This window comes from Nothoprocta perdicaria, unplaced genomic scaffold (assembly GCF_003342845.1).
Source record: "Nothoprocta perdicaria isolate Ctin4 unplaced genomic scaffold, notPer1 scaffold_0, whole genome shotgun sequence".
NCBI lineage: Eukaryota > Metazoa > Chordata > Aves > Tinamiformes > Tinamidae > Nothoprocta > Nothoprocta perdicaria.
The window spans coordinates 10,624,794-10,639,091 of NW_020454092.1; the positions used below are offsets into that span (position 1 = coordinate 10,624,794).

At 43.7% G+C, this 14,298-nt stretch overlaps 1 protein-coding gene across 1 annotated transcript in view; it reads left to right on the forward strand.

Annotated features, from left to right (window-relative positions):
- The window catches only part of KALRN (kalirin RhoGEF kinase), a 464,489-nt gene that overhangs the window by 154,949 nt on the left and 295,242 nt on the right, over positions 1–14,298 (forward strand). Inside the window, exon 3 of the mRNA XM_026054352.1 lies at positions 7,373–7,487. Coding sequence (XP_025910137.1) covers positions 7,373–7,487 — 115 coding nt within the window. The remainder of the gene's footprint in view (positions 1–7,372; positions 7,488–14,298) is intronic.

Genomic DNA, 14,298 nt, shown 5'->3' on the forward strand with positions numbered 1-14,298 from the left:
CCATGCTCTAAATTAAACATTTTCTGCAGAGAGGAGCTCGTCCCTACCAGCGCTTACTGTCCTGGCTCCTGGATACAAGCAGCTTGCCAAGAAAGATCCATCTGTATCTCCTCACTGTAGAGAGATTTCTCCTTTATGCACTTCCTTAATTAGCAGGTGTGAGGTTAACGATTCTACCAGTGCTGCCTCGCAGAGACAAAAATGTTCAAGCGCCTTATAAAATTGGGCAAAAAATCAACCCAGTCAAAAACTTCCAGCCCAAAGAGGTTGCAATATCTTGTAGGCATGTAAATAACATTGTGGGTGTAACTGAAACTTGCTGAACTTGGTGATTGCCTTCCTCAGCAGAGCACATAGGTTGATCATTCCCTACATTCTGTCTTGTATGTATAGCTTTAAGATTAATGGGAATGACATTCAGAATAATAATAAGAGGAAGGAACTGAGTCTGTGAAATGAGAAGGTCTGTATAGATCCCATCCTGCTCCAGCTATCCGATTTTTCTAGACCTTCAAGAAACAGCGAGCCCCCCTACACATCACATTAAAAATCTGTTTTTCGCTTACACTGGCAAAAGTTGTCCTTACATAGAAGTCAAGGCTAGGAGCTTATATAGCAATATAAGCATATAGGGAGTTGACTGTAGCATCCGAGATGATAATTGATAACAGCCAGAAGTCTTGGTCCTTTTGCAGGGAGGGATTCACTTGTGCCCTATGAATGACATTCTTCACTTCTTTCACTCCTGTGCAAGTGCTTCGGGTGGTAGGCTTAGGTTTTTTCCTGAGGAACTAATTCTAACTAAGTGCTGAAATTCACAACTGCAAGGTCTCTCTACATGGGTGATGGTGGATTTTATTTTAATGCTTTCATTTATTTATTTATCTATTTATTGTGGAGCAAGGAATATAGGCTAGTTGAAATGGAAACACATTGGAACAAGTAATTTCAGAGATATTTTCTTCTGATACTGTTTTCCAGCTCTGGGCAAAATTTCTTCTTAAAGCCAGAAGACAAAAAAAAAAAAAAAAAAAAAAGACTTCCTGGTAGCAATTATATAAATCCAATCGATTCAATTCTCCCTGGGCTTTCATTAATTTCCAAGGTCCTCTACTTGGCTATAATTGTGAAGAATTTACAGGCAGTGAGGTGGGAAACCTGGGCACTCTGTTATATTGGATCAGTTAATCACATTTTTTCACCTTGCTGATGAATGCCACAAAGACGGCCCATGCCGTTGCCATGCGCCCGTCGCAAATCAGGAGGCCAGAGAGGCTGCGGGAACGCGGCCTCGCTCGGCCCCATTTGGTGCCTGCCATCCTCTCTGCTGCAGGGGCAAAACTAAGTATTTTGGTTTAGGAGAGTTTGGGTTTGTTTTGCCTAATTTCTGCATTGATTTCTAAATACATAGCGGTATTCTTATGTGTCTTTGTTGGAGGAGGAGAGATCAAGGAAGCTGTTTTGCTTTTGGAGCAAAAGGTAACTGCTTTGCAGTGGTGTAAATAGGGTAGAGACATTGCAGAAGGTGGTTTTGTGCATTTGCCTAGCGCTTTGTTTATACTACACAGCAAATAAGCGTATTTCAGAGAAARAAAAGGACTCCTCTGGCCTCTCTGAATTTTCTGCCTCCCACACAAAGCTTTTTCCTTAGCCTGGTTTTCAGAGGACAGTAATTTTCCCAGTGAGAAATGAGACAATTTTTCCCGGTGGCTTTGCATCGAGTGAAAGCACTAACCCAAAAAACTTGCATAGATCAACAAGGGTGTTTTACAAGCCGCAAAATGTTGTCCCTTCAAATCCATGCAGAAGTCCCATGCCAGCTTCTTTCCCCAATGCCTGGATGCACTGATGGACTTGGCAGCACTCCTGGAAGGTTGGGAGCTGCATCCCTAGGGGTCTTGGCACGTGCCTGTTACTGCATTACTCGGAGGGCCTCTTCCACACTGCTGATCATGTACCGGAGGAAGCCAACTGTTGCTAGAGCTCTGGATGGTTGGGAAACAAATCCATCAGGTGGGAAATGGGATCATCCAGCAGCTGTGCTGAGCAACCACACCCAGCTGCTGCTCTGGTCCGCTCTACCAAGGGCTCTCCTGGTGGGAACGCACAAGTGCATTCTTCATTCCCTAAATATAGTATTGCTGGTGGCTGCCGTTAGGATTTGATTCAAGTTTATGATTCAGGGATGCAGGACACTGCAAAGAGGAACGCACTGTAGGGTCAGACTGCTGCCTGGGCTGCAGCTGTGTTAATTTGCACATGTGCTAGTTGTGGGAGTTTCAGTTTCCTTCACCGGTGCACTAGTTGCTCCTACTTTGGAGTCAACAGCATTTGAGGGTGATTACACAGATAATCCTATATGTAATCCTTGCAGTGGATTAGAGCTTGTTGAAACTGAGGGATTTTCTGTCTGGAGCCCTGTTCTCAGTAGGTGTGGTAGCAAGCAAACTCTCACAGAGCTCAGCTATGGCAGGAAAAGGAAAAGAAATATTTTCTTTAAGACTCTAGATACTAATTTGTTGATACTTCTCTATCCTAGGATGTCTGTCAAGTAGATTTAGAAATCCAGAGCATATTGTTTGCCRTTTTACAGAGGCATTTAACATCAGCTGAGTTTGTTCTGTCTCCTAGTTCTCTCCATTATCATTAATTTTTTCACCATACTTTGGATTGAAATACCTTTTGAGGAGTATTTCAGCTCCTCTGGAAAGCCGCTTATGGTCACAGTATCAAGATGGATCAGCTTATGATCTGCAGGGATCCGATGAAGCAGTGTGTTCATTTGAACTGCAGCAGGAGGCTGAAAGCCAGCAGAAAAATATCCTGGCAGAACAGTAGATGGAAGATAGGATTGGACTGATGCAGCTTCAAAATAGAGCTCAAGATGTTCGTAGTCTGTTGTATGCAAGAAGTCTACATTAAAGAAAACTGATAATTCTTGTCCTGAAGGGACAGGATTCCGCAAAGCTGAAATTCCATCTCTTTCTGCCACACCAGGGACAGACCTGTCTCAGGCCACGAACAGGCCCAGAGCTGTGCTTTGCGTTGCTGATGCTCCACCTTGGCCAACATCTTCACTTACTGTTGGGCAGCTGGAGCCCAACTGGGCAGAGGTGTCCGGGGCCACCACGGCGGGAATCAAAATCTCCCTTCCGGCAGTCACTTCGCCAGCAGCTGCTGGGGCAGAGACCTTGTGGCCGGGGTCCCTTTCTGCTCAGTCAAAGCCACAACCAGAAAGGTGGTCGTCACGAGGCCACTGTCGTCACGAGGCCGCATATTGCCCACGCCATCTGCTACCTGTTTCTGACGCTCCCTTCTGTAGAGGTTTTGAGGTTTTTTGAGGTTCTCTTCTAACATACAGCAGYGGTGCACACCATGGTGCCTTCTGCCTCTGCTGCAGTGTGCCTCCGTGTTCCTGGTGGGCAGGGATATAGGGAGCAGTTATCTGTTTTCACCACATTTGACCCTTGCCCTGAACTCTGTGGCATGCAGAATAATGTGCTGAGAGCAAACAGGAGCACACAGAGTTTGAGGCAGGAGAAGAAATATGTGGAGAAAAATGATGTGGTCTTGCCTTTGGGAACAAATGCTGAATTTAGCAGTGGTGTCTGCATAGGCTGGAGGAAAGTAAGATGGGAAGAACTCTCAAGTAAGGCAYTGAGAGCCAAGGCAGTCAGCAAAGGATTTTGTAGGAGGAATGTGAGACATATATGGCTAAATACTTGTTTTCAGTATACTCGGTGCCCTGTAGAACATGTGTTTTTGTGACTCCTTTTACCAGAGCACTAATAGCTAGGCCATCTGTCTGCCYGTCTGCATCAGGACAACCCCTTTGAAAGCCCACCTTGCAAAATGATTAGAAATTATCAGCTGTTTGTTTTAGCATGTAATAACAGTAATTAGCAGACCTAATGACACGTTTGACTATTGCATCCCATGTCTGTGAGCCCAGAGAGAGGCAGGAGATGGGACATACTGATTAGAGCAATTGAGACTCTCTGCTCCAATTTTTGTTCCCTTTTAGAACAATATTTGGAGTAGATCTCTGAAGAGATGAATGGAAAAATCAGTGTTCAGATCAAAGCAGACTTGGGGCAAGATTAGCCTTCATGGGGGGATTACTTGCAAGCAGGGATGGAGTTTCTATAACATTTGTTACAGACTTTTAGTATAAGCACTATTAAGCCCTAACACAAGGGATTAGGAGTCAGAAAATCTGGTTTATACTGCTAGTTCTTCAAGTGACCTGCTAAGAAATCTTGTGCAAATTTCTTCACTTTTTTTTTCTATAGGCCTAGGATAGGCCTCTGTTAGGTGAGTAAAGCTAGATGGTGTGCATATCTCTTTAGTCTGCCTAGTAAAGCTGCCATTTGCAGTAAGAAAGTGCAGTGGAGAAGCTATATATTACTAGTATTTAATACAGCAACCGCAGTTCCTGAACTGGGCAAGTCCTAAGGTGAATTAAATATACTCTGGTTTGTTCTGGAAGAAACCTAACATTTCTTCATACAGACTCTTCGTAAAATTGTAAATAATTCAGATGTTCTTTAAAAAAGTAGAGATTCCTTGTGAATAATTTGGAAGGCTAGCAGGGGATTTTAATACATACGATGCACTTCTAATAACGATTTCACTCAAAGCATAGAGTAGTCATTTTTATCATGAATGAAAAACATTTGTTTCTTTGGCTTGTGTTTCTCAAGGTTTGCCTCCTGTTTCTCTGTGCTTCRGCAGTAGAAGGATTTGATCCAGATACTTATTTATCCTTCCATCATCTACAAAACTTCAACTGGGTCATCACGTAATCTGCGTCTTCCAAAGAGAATTAACCCATTTTCTCCAGCCAGCCCTGACAGCTTCTGACCCTGTGGTAGAGCTGTATTTATCCTGCTCTCCTGAGGACGGTTACATGAGCTGTTGAAGGGGAATTTTTGTACTAACACCGAGACAGGACAGAAATGTCCTGGCCTCTCTTTCCCTTCCTGTAGCCCACAATTCTTGTGTTACTGTTAGCAAAAGGCTGGAGAATTTTCTGATTTAGCCCAGCCTGCCAAAGTTTTTGATGTTTTTGAGTTTTTGCAGAGCTCGCTTTGGGGGAGGTGTGGGTGGGAGAGGGGTCCCAGGCTCAAAATACCGCTACTGATCATAAGCAAATGGAGATGAGTGGGCAGTGTCAGCACTGGGCTGCTCACATCCTGGGAGGGAAACATGTATGTGGGTTTGGATGGCTCCTGATGTCTTCTCCTAGTACTTTTCCACTTTGTAGAAATATGTAAATAATTGGGAATGGGAGAAAAGGTGGGAGGAGAGGGGGAGGGAACAAGGGAGACTGACTGGGTAGTGGGTAGCTTGTGCTTCTGAGATGCAATTCAAGTTCAAGGCTTTGCTTCAGTCAATACTTGGAAACTTTTGAAAGCCTTGCTTGCCTCTTGATATGATGGGAAAATATTCAAAGTCTTGAAAAGTTTCTTGTGTTGAAAACATATTTCCCACCTAGTTTTAGTTACTGTATCAGTGTGCTGTTCTATAGGCTGGCTTGCCTTCCTGTTGGATACATCATGCATGAGATAATGGTTTTGGCATTGGTATGGTGTATGAAATGATCCTAGCAAAGGGGTAATGTCCTTAAAATGTGGATTTTAAAAAAAATAGATATTGGCCTGACAATAAAAAATGGGCCTATTTCCTTATAAGTTCAGTCCTGGAAACATTTGTTCGAGGATGTGCCCATGAACCCAGGAGGCTCATGCCATTTGGCAGAGGGCTGTATCAGTCCAGGTGAGCCTGAAATCCCTTCAGCCTTTCCAGCCTCTGTCGTTGCTGGAGAGGGTCGGCTGCGAGGCTGCCGTCCAGTCACGCGTAGACAGTCCACGTGTGTGGGGAAGGGGCTTTGGAGAGACCGTTCTGAAGGCTTCAGAAAGCGCTGACCAGGAACCAGGCTGCAGCCCATGGCAAACATAGACACAGAGATTTAGACGGAGGTTGGTAAATAGGATCCGCTGGAAAAACAGTGTCTCAGGGGTGTGTGCGTGTATCTCTTCAGTTTGGTGTCTGGTTTATACATCTCCGGGAACTCCTGTCACATGAGATAAACTCCTTGGATCTGTTCAAAGCAGTTCTTTGTCCAAGGGTCATCTAGGACACTGTTTTTCCAAGCTCACATTTGCTCTAGTCTTGTAGCAAAGCCTCTGGGAGGCATCCTGTCCAAGGGTGGTGTTTAGGACCCCTACAGAAATCAGCCCCTCAGAGCAAGGGTGCCCTGTGATCTGCAGTACAGAATGTGGCACATAGGTGCTGAGGTGCCAGCGCCTTGCACCGCCCTTCCTTCCTGCTGGCCACGTGCTTTGCTTCAGAGAAACATCTCATTCCCCTTTCTCAGAAGTGTGCTCCTGTTAAAGGGATTATAGTTTCCACTGAAAAGCTCAAAATTCATCTCCCTTTTTTTTCACTGCTTTTTTGCAAGGTCCTGTTCTGTACTAGCTTTCTGAACTGTAGTTTTGCTATGACTTTTTTCTTAGGGAACATATATCTGACAACACACCATTTCAGAGAAACCCTGTGATAATACATGAAGGAAGAACTGAGGATTGAGCAAGGAACTTGATTTGAGTTTCAAGCTTATTAAAATTTATTCATGGTGAAGAATAAAACATCCTGTAGAATAGGCTGTATTCACCTCTGTATTTATGATTGTATAATTCAGGGTACAGTCATTCTTTTTATAGCTAAGTCTTTTAAGAACTGCTGTAAAACATAAAGTRCCAGACACTGGCAGTTCAAAAGGAGTGTATTTTAAGGTAGGAAAGCTACAGGAAATAAAAACAAGCCAAAAATCATTTCAGTTGCCAGCAGCGCTCTCTAAATAGAAAGCATAGGAGGCATGAACTTTTAATCAAAATTTAGTTTCTAATGAAAATTGGAAGTCAGATTAGACTGTCTTCCTGCATAAACGTTATGGGGACGCGTTGCATCTGGGTAATGGTATATTGCAACCTGTCTGGCAATGACAGATGCGATGTGTATTGAGCAGTGGTGAAAAACACTTCCACCTTCCTCATATTGTCCAGTCTGAAACTCTCCCCATAGCAGAATTTCCTTAGCATTGCCTGCTTGCAGCGGCTGTTACATTGGAGATTTGATGACATTAGCTTAAAGACAGAAGAAATGCTAGTGAACAGTGTCCTCGTGTTTCCTCTTTCGTTGGAGTTGCAGCAAATGCAGGCACGTCTTCCTCAATTAGCCAAGGCTGAAACCTCCAATGAGAGCCCAGGTTCTTAAATRTGCTGTAATTTCTGTTTATCAATTCAGTGCACATAGCTTTTTTGATGTGTGCTTCCTGCCTGATTTTCTAACAATCCTTTATTTTCTGCAGGTGGCCGTGATAAACGAGGTGGTCCTGTCCTGACCTTCCCAGCCCGCAGCAATCACGACAGAATAAGGCAGGAAGACCTTCGGAAACTTGTGACTTATTTGGCCAGYGTGCCAAGGTAAAGCTTGAACGAAAACACTTCAAAGCCTTGGGTGGATGGGTGGGTGGGGAGCTTGTTCTTGGCAGTTGCTGATTTCCAAGTATTAACCTTTAGTACCTTCAGTTCTTGGGACGAGGAAACAAAAGTGTTCCCTTCCTCCTACTGTGTACGCTCTAATTGCTTTTACCGGGCAAGCAGCGCCGCGCAAGCGTGAGAGAGCGGAGCTGGGCGAGGAAACGCAGGCTTCAGACACATGCACTGAGTTCACGAGCRCAGCCAAGAGCAGCTCCCATTTCCGATGTTTCTGTGAGGCTATTCTGGAGCCATGAAAAGGGAGGAAAGTGCACAGAGCACTACTAAGGTCTGCTGAGTTATATTTAGCAAGAGGGAGAGAGCCCCTTTTCTGCCTTTAGCTTTTAGTGCCKGGCAGGAGCTTCAGGAGAGCCAGGGAAGGGCAGTAATTCCTGATAAAGAAGAGCCTGTCCTGCACGAGGAGGCAGCTCTTTCTGATCTGGTACCTCCCAGAGCTTTATGCAGCCCCAGGAAAGAGCATGGAATAAGGGACCAGTTTTCTGTGAGAGATGCTTCAAATGTTTCTGCTTTAAATGCTCCATTAGAAAGCACTTTTCCTGCATTAGTCCCTATGTTCCTTCTTCAGCATGTAGGTCCCTGTCCCTTTTTTGGGGACATGGAAGAAGTCTGCACCGGGCAACTATTGCCCAAGGCCATTTCCCTTACAGAGTTTTAGGAGATGTTTTTCCCAAGCCATTGTTTAGTGTCTCAGAAAGTATAAAGCTCTATACATCCTCGTGCAACTTCCTTCCCCTATTTTCAAGCTTCCCCAATATCATCCTCATGAACCATTATACCAGTTACTGAGGTGAAGGGCATTTGGGTATTTTACCTCTGGGTCTATTCTGGTGCTGCAGGGTAAGTGAAGTGCTGAAAAGGGCTGTCACTGAGATATAATACACCCTGGGCCATCCAGGAATGCCTTCTTTTTTAAACCAAGGATACAATCCATAAAAGAGTGCTTGTATTTTTGCGAAGAGCTCAGGGCTAACATCACAAAGACAGAAGGATTGACTGCATCAGGATGTCAAGAGGTAAGGATATCAGAAACACACACAGAGCTCCTGCTAACGTGTGATGTGCAGAGAACAAAGCTCCTGCCTGGTGTATGAGAGAGTTGAAGGCAGTTTGGAGACTCATCACTCAGCTGCAGAGAGTCTCGGGCAAGCAGAGCCGTGTGTGCCATGTGTGCCAGTGTTCATTTCCTGTTGACAGTACTTCAGGAGGCCTCAGGCAGTGTCTTTTTTTCTGCAGCAGACTTTTGCTCATCAAGCTTTTACTAATCAGCTGAATTGGTTTGAGTTGTAGTCTTTTTTTTTTYYTCCTCCTCCTTTTTTTCTTTTCCTGTAGTCAGCTCTATTTGCAGCTGCATTGTGTGAGAGATTACGAACATGCTGTGGGGTTGGGAAACTCATTGAATAGGTCATTCAGTGTCAGTGCATGTCCTGGGCTTGGCAATCCCCCTCCAGCTGCTCTAGTAATACAATTGCTCCCTTAGATCTTATCATCTCTTGCATGCTCATAACTATGAAGATATGACATAGCCGCTCTTCCATCAGAGACTGGCATTGCAAACAATTGCAAAGCTAAACCCATCTTCTAACGTGTTCATTAATACAGCTCTTCCCTTGTGGAGGTGGTGATAACACCGAGATAAATCCCTTCTGTTCCTTCCTCACCCTCCCCTCATGTAAAGAGACTAGCTCAGTTTTTGGGGTAGCTTTTGGTTGCCTTCATGTGAATTAGTCATGCCAACGTAGGGGAGCAAMGGTGCCTGCTAAAAAGGAGCTAATGCAAAACCCAGCAGCTTGTCTACCCAGAGACATTTTTCAAAGTGTTCTTTTGAGTGGTCCCCATGGCAAAGCCATGTTCTGAATCTGATATCTGAAGCCTTTGAGAGGCCAATATCTAATTATACAAGCAAACTTTTCTTCCTGTGCTGTACAGTAGCAKTCTACCAAAATAAACAGTTTTATTAGTATAGATTTTGGATCAAAAGAGAGGAGAAAGTACATTCGTGCTCAGAGTGTTGAAGAGAGGGCAGTGTTTTCAGTGCTAGTGGAAAACCCAGACATTTTGCTTCAGAAAAGAAGACTTTAATTTGTCATATAGACATCAGTACAATAATTCTCTCCTTATTCCCAATGCAGTGGTTCCTGAGTGAGACAGATTGCTATCCACACCGATACTATCTGTCATTTAACCCTCTTTTTATATCTTAATGGAAAGGGCAGTGGTGGCATGTTGCTGAGAKCTTTGAGCAGGTATAAGGTTGGTCATGAAATATGATGATAGATAGTAAGTGAAACCAAGGTCTTGCTAGCAGCTTTCAGAGTTTCTGATTCAGCTTTTGGCAATTCCTATTTCAAAACAGAACAATATCTGATGTGGGCTCCCTGAAAGCAGCAATGTATGAAAAGCAGCTTGAATTAGAGCAGAGCAGAGAGCCCGTGAAAGCTGCCAGGGGAGGCAGCCAGGGAGGTGCGTGAGCCAGGGGGCTCCTTGGGAGGGTAAGGATCATTTCAGGGCAGTTAGGACCAGAACTGGGAATGCGGTTTGTTCCTATTCCAAAATGATGAACTGAAGGGTCATGGTGTGTGTTCATAAGAGTAGTTGGCTTATGGGTCCTGGGAGATGCCAAGGGTTTGTCCTGCAGTCCTGGGTAGTAGAAGGACGAGGCAGGGATGCATCTAACCTTTGGGAAGAATGTTGCTGTGGTTCTGTGCTGTTCTCCAATGCCTTTAGGAGGCATTGAGAGATGCTTTTCTCCTAAGAGTGCTCCTAAGAGTTCCCCCATAATTAATTACTAAGAAACTAAGATGCTCTTCGTTAGAAGTAAAGATAATTGCCACTGATGCCAGGTTCCTACCACCCTGCCACTTTCTGCAAGCTTTGCACTTGTGCTSTTCTTTTCCTGATAGGTAAGACTATATCTTTTGTAAATTAGAAGGGCTGCCATTTATGTGTAAATTTAATTGGGATGAGATATTTAGAAATGTGGAGGGTGTGACCAAATGTAGGAAAACAGAAGGTTTATGATCACAGAGCTGAGCTAATCTACTGCAGGGTGGGGGTTGCTGGCTTCACTGAGGATTTTATTTTTAAACCCTGGTGTAGGGCCATCTATTCCAGTCGAGTAAGTTTTGATTTATACRTGTGTAAATGAAACTAGCACCAGGGCAATCTTTTCTGTGAGCCCTTCAGAATTAAGAATTAAGCTATGCAGAGGCTATAGGAGGATAAAAAGGARATGGAATATTATTAGCCTGAGTTATCTGCCCGCATGGTGAAGCAATATGATGAAGAAAATGTTCTCTGTCAGCTACAGTGAATCTTCCTGCTGAACACATCAATCTGTTTTGGAGCCAAGATAAGCAGTCTTCCTTGTTCTCTGCAGCGGGGGAAATCCGAGATGCCTTGGAGGCCTGTATTTTTAAAGACATCTACTTTTATTTGTCCTCTGTTTAAAAAGCTGCTTAAATATTTCCCTGTTCTGGGGGACATCCAGGACTCATAACAGTCGCAAAATGTTTCCAAGGGACAGCTCTGTGTGTTTGAACAGCTTGTCAGAGCTGCCTGTCTGAGTAAGATTAAAGGTGCTACAATCAGTAAAACAAATTAAGTGCCTTTAAAGAATTAGTTCAGTGATTGGGGATGTTTAAAATTAAAAGAACGAAAAAAGGACCTGGCAAAAGGTAGCAATGCTCACCATTCTCTCAGTTTTATTTTAAGCTCTTCTATGATGACCTGTGGTACTATATGTATTAGCTTCTTTGGCCAGGAATAGTGGGAAACTYGTCTTGTTGATTGATAAAAATTAAACCCTGGAGCTCAATTTTTGGTTATATAATCTTAGCACAAAAGGAGCTTTTTAGGATTTTTTTTTTCTTTTTCTGGAGGCTTTTGTAGATCTACAAAAATATCCACATATTTTTAAAACAACACCAGGGATTTCATGCTTATTTTAGTAACTAAATATCTGGTGCCACATGTCAGATAATTATTCCGCCATACACTTGCCTCAAAAGACAATGCTAATAAATGAAGTGAAACTAATGAGACTAATGGAGGTTTAGTACTTGCCTTAAACATAACTTTTTTGTTTATTTTTTTTTAATGGCAAGTGTGTTTCAGATAAAGAAGCTCATTAGGAGGATATAGCAGACAGCAATGCTAGTGGATTTAAGGCTCTATCACCACTCCTCAGCCAGCTCAAATCCAGCCTCCATGCAATGCTATGGTGTTGGTACATGATGTTATTTATCCGTAGGTGTTGGTGAATGAGGGAACTCCGTGAAGCTGGCTGGAGGGGTCTCATCGTGGGCTCTGTTGTTACAGGACTTCTGACCATGTCATTCTGTTTCGTGTTTTGCAGTCCCTCAGTGACAGCATGGGGACCAAAATACATGTTTGGCTCTTGATAGAAAAAAATCCTCAAAACAGGAACCCTATTTTCCTTCCAGCTGTGATAGCAACCTGTCCAGAACAGGACTAATACTTTATTTCAAGAGAATTGGACAATGTCTATTAATTCATGTTAAAATTCTGCAGTATCTCTCTACAACTGCCASTCTGACGAGGTTCATTGTGACCAAAAGCTAGAGGAGCTTTTAGGCTTCCTAGGAGGGAGGCAAAGCAAGAGGAGCAGTCAGAGGCCTGGGGAGTAGGAACTGAGAGAAAAATGCACTTTCCATTTCCATTTCCCAATTACTTCCTGCTTTCACTGTTACTCTTTTCCTGGAGAGTGTAAGGACAGCTCTTTTAAAGCTCAGGACTTAAGCAACATGTCTGCTCTCTGTAGGGTCTGAGAGCACAGATTATTCTGAAGGATTCAATCTAGCACTGYTGGATGCTGAGCCTGGCTTTGTCTTCCATCTGAATGATGGTGCACCTCTTTTCAGGTTAGTTTTGTCATGAAATGTCACAARTAGTGTGGCACAGAGCTTCATAGCTGATGTCCTGTGAGCTGCACAGCTCATGTAGTCTTTTTCTTCCAAAGACTGCAGAATTCATCTGGGCTYTGAGTATCACTTGTATGAGAGGTTATCAAATGTCTTCCATTTGGTCTAGGAGAAGCATCCCTCATCCTTCTGATGGCAACATTTTGTGAAATAAATCAGAAAGTAAGAGTGACAAAACATAAATATTGAGACAAATCCATGGAGACTTCTCTTATTTTGGAATATGAGTTCAGGGAAAAAAAATGTTATTTCAAGATTTGATTCTTTCTTTAAAAAGAAATTGCTTAAAAGACAAAGAAAATCACTTTGTAAATTGTCCATTCTATACCATTTGGGAATATCTGCAAATCCATTACTAATTTTGTACCTTAGGTTCTTCAATATTTCTGTATTTTTTAAATAGTAGCTTCTCTGTTTCATTACATGTTAATTGTTATTCCAGTAAATTAAATWACTGATTGCCACATGCAGAGAAACTATGATTTCAACTAGCCTTTATGTTTTTAAACACTCTATTCAACACTCAACATCTGCTTAATTTTAGACTATAAATCTGTAATAAAGTAATACTTGATTTATTGTGTCTGAATTATTTCCAAAGCAATTGTTCTTTTTTCTTAAAGGGAGAAAAAAAATCCTTTTTTTTTCCCTGCCAGTAATGAAAACTCATACAGAGATTTCAAAGTCATATGGGGTTCTTTGTGATTCATGTAACATCTATTTTAAAAAGATCCTCCAGTGGGTTTTGACAACTTAAGATGGCATAGGTGGCTCCGAAACATACATTTAATATATGAAGAAAATGCACTAGTCTGGAGGAGAAGATTCTTTTTGCAGAGCTAGGCTGCCTTTTCCAGCATCCTAAGTGTCCAGCCATACCTTCTTCAGTGAAGTCAGCAGATACCACTCAAAGGTGGAACGGACCTAATGAAATAATAGTTGATGATTTGACTTTGACCATTTCCTGGGCAGCAGAGCAAGCATCTCTACCTGTTGCTGAGACATAGCTCCATAGCACCTTCACGTCCGGCTTCTCTTTCTCAGGAAGAGGTCATTTCTTGCCAAGAAAGGAGGGGCTGGAAGGCTCCGCAAACTTGGTGACACAGCTCCTGAGCAGAAGTCAAGACACCAGCATGAGCAGGACTGAGGAGAGCAGACCTGGCAATGCAAGCCCTGTGAGGACTGTGACCTTGCTTGAAGGCCTCAGAGGGGCTTCCCAGGGGGTTGATGGCAAGTAGATCTGGTTGATCTGGTAGAGGCATCTAGCTGAAGCCAAGGCTCAGGGAAAACTCCAGCTGCCTTCTGGTGGGAGCTTCAGACACTGCTCAGCCCCTTACATGGGCACAAGGCTGTCATTCTCTGGCTGTTGCGCACAATATGGATTCCTGCCCCGCAGCACCTCGGGAAATACTCTCCATTGCAGCATTTCTTAGCAGTGTCTCAGGTGGTGACTGGCTCCATTTCTAACAAAGGACTTAGGGCTGGGAAGAACTGGCTCAAATTTCAAAGAAATATGGAGCACACAACAAAACACATCTCCTCACCACATGCGTCTCCATCCAAAAAAAGCGCGAGTGCAGAGCTCGCTGTGGGGAGCAGATCTGCCGGCGCGTGGGTCCTTGGAGTCCTCTGAACGCGGTGCAGGCGACACCTCCCTCTGCACGTGTCCCTGCTCAGGGGCCGCTCTGCAGCTTCCCAATGCTCTGCTGTGCCGTGCGGCCTGGGAGAGACGGCGGCCAAGCGACGGCCGAGGCGTCAGGAGGCCCCGCGGAGACGCCCAGCGCCCATTCCCTGTG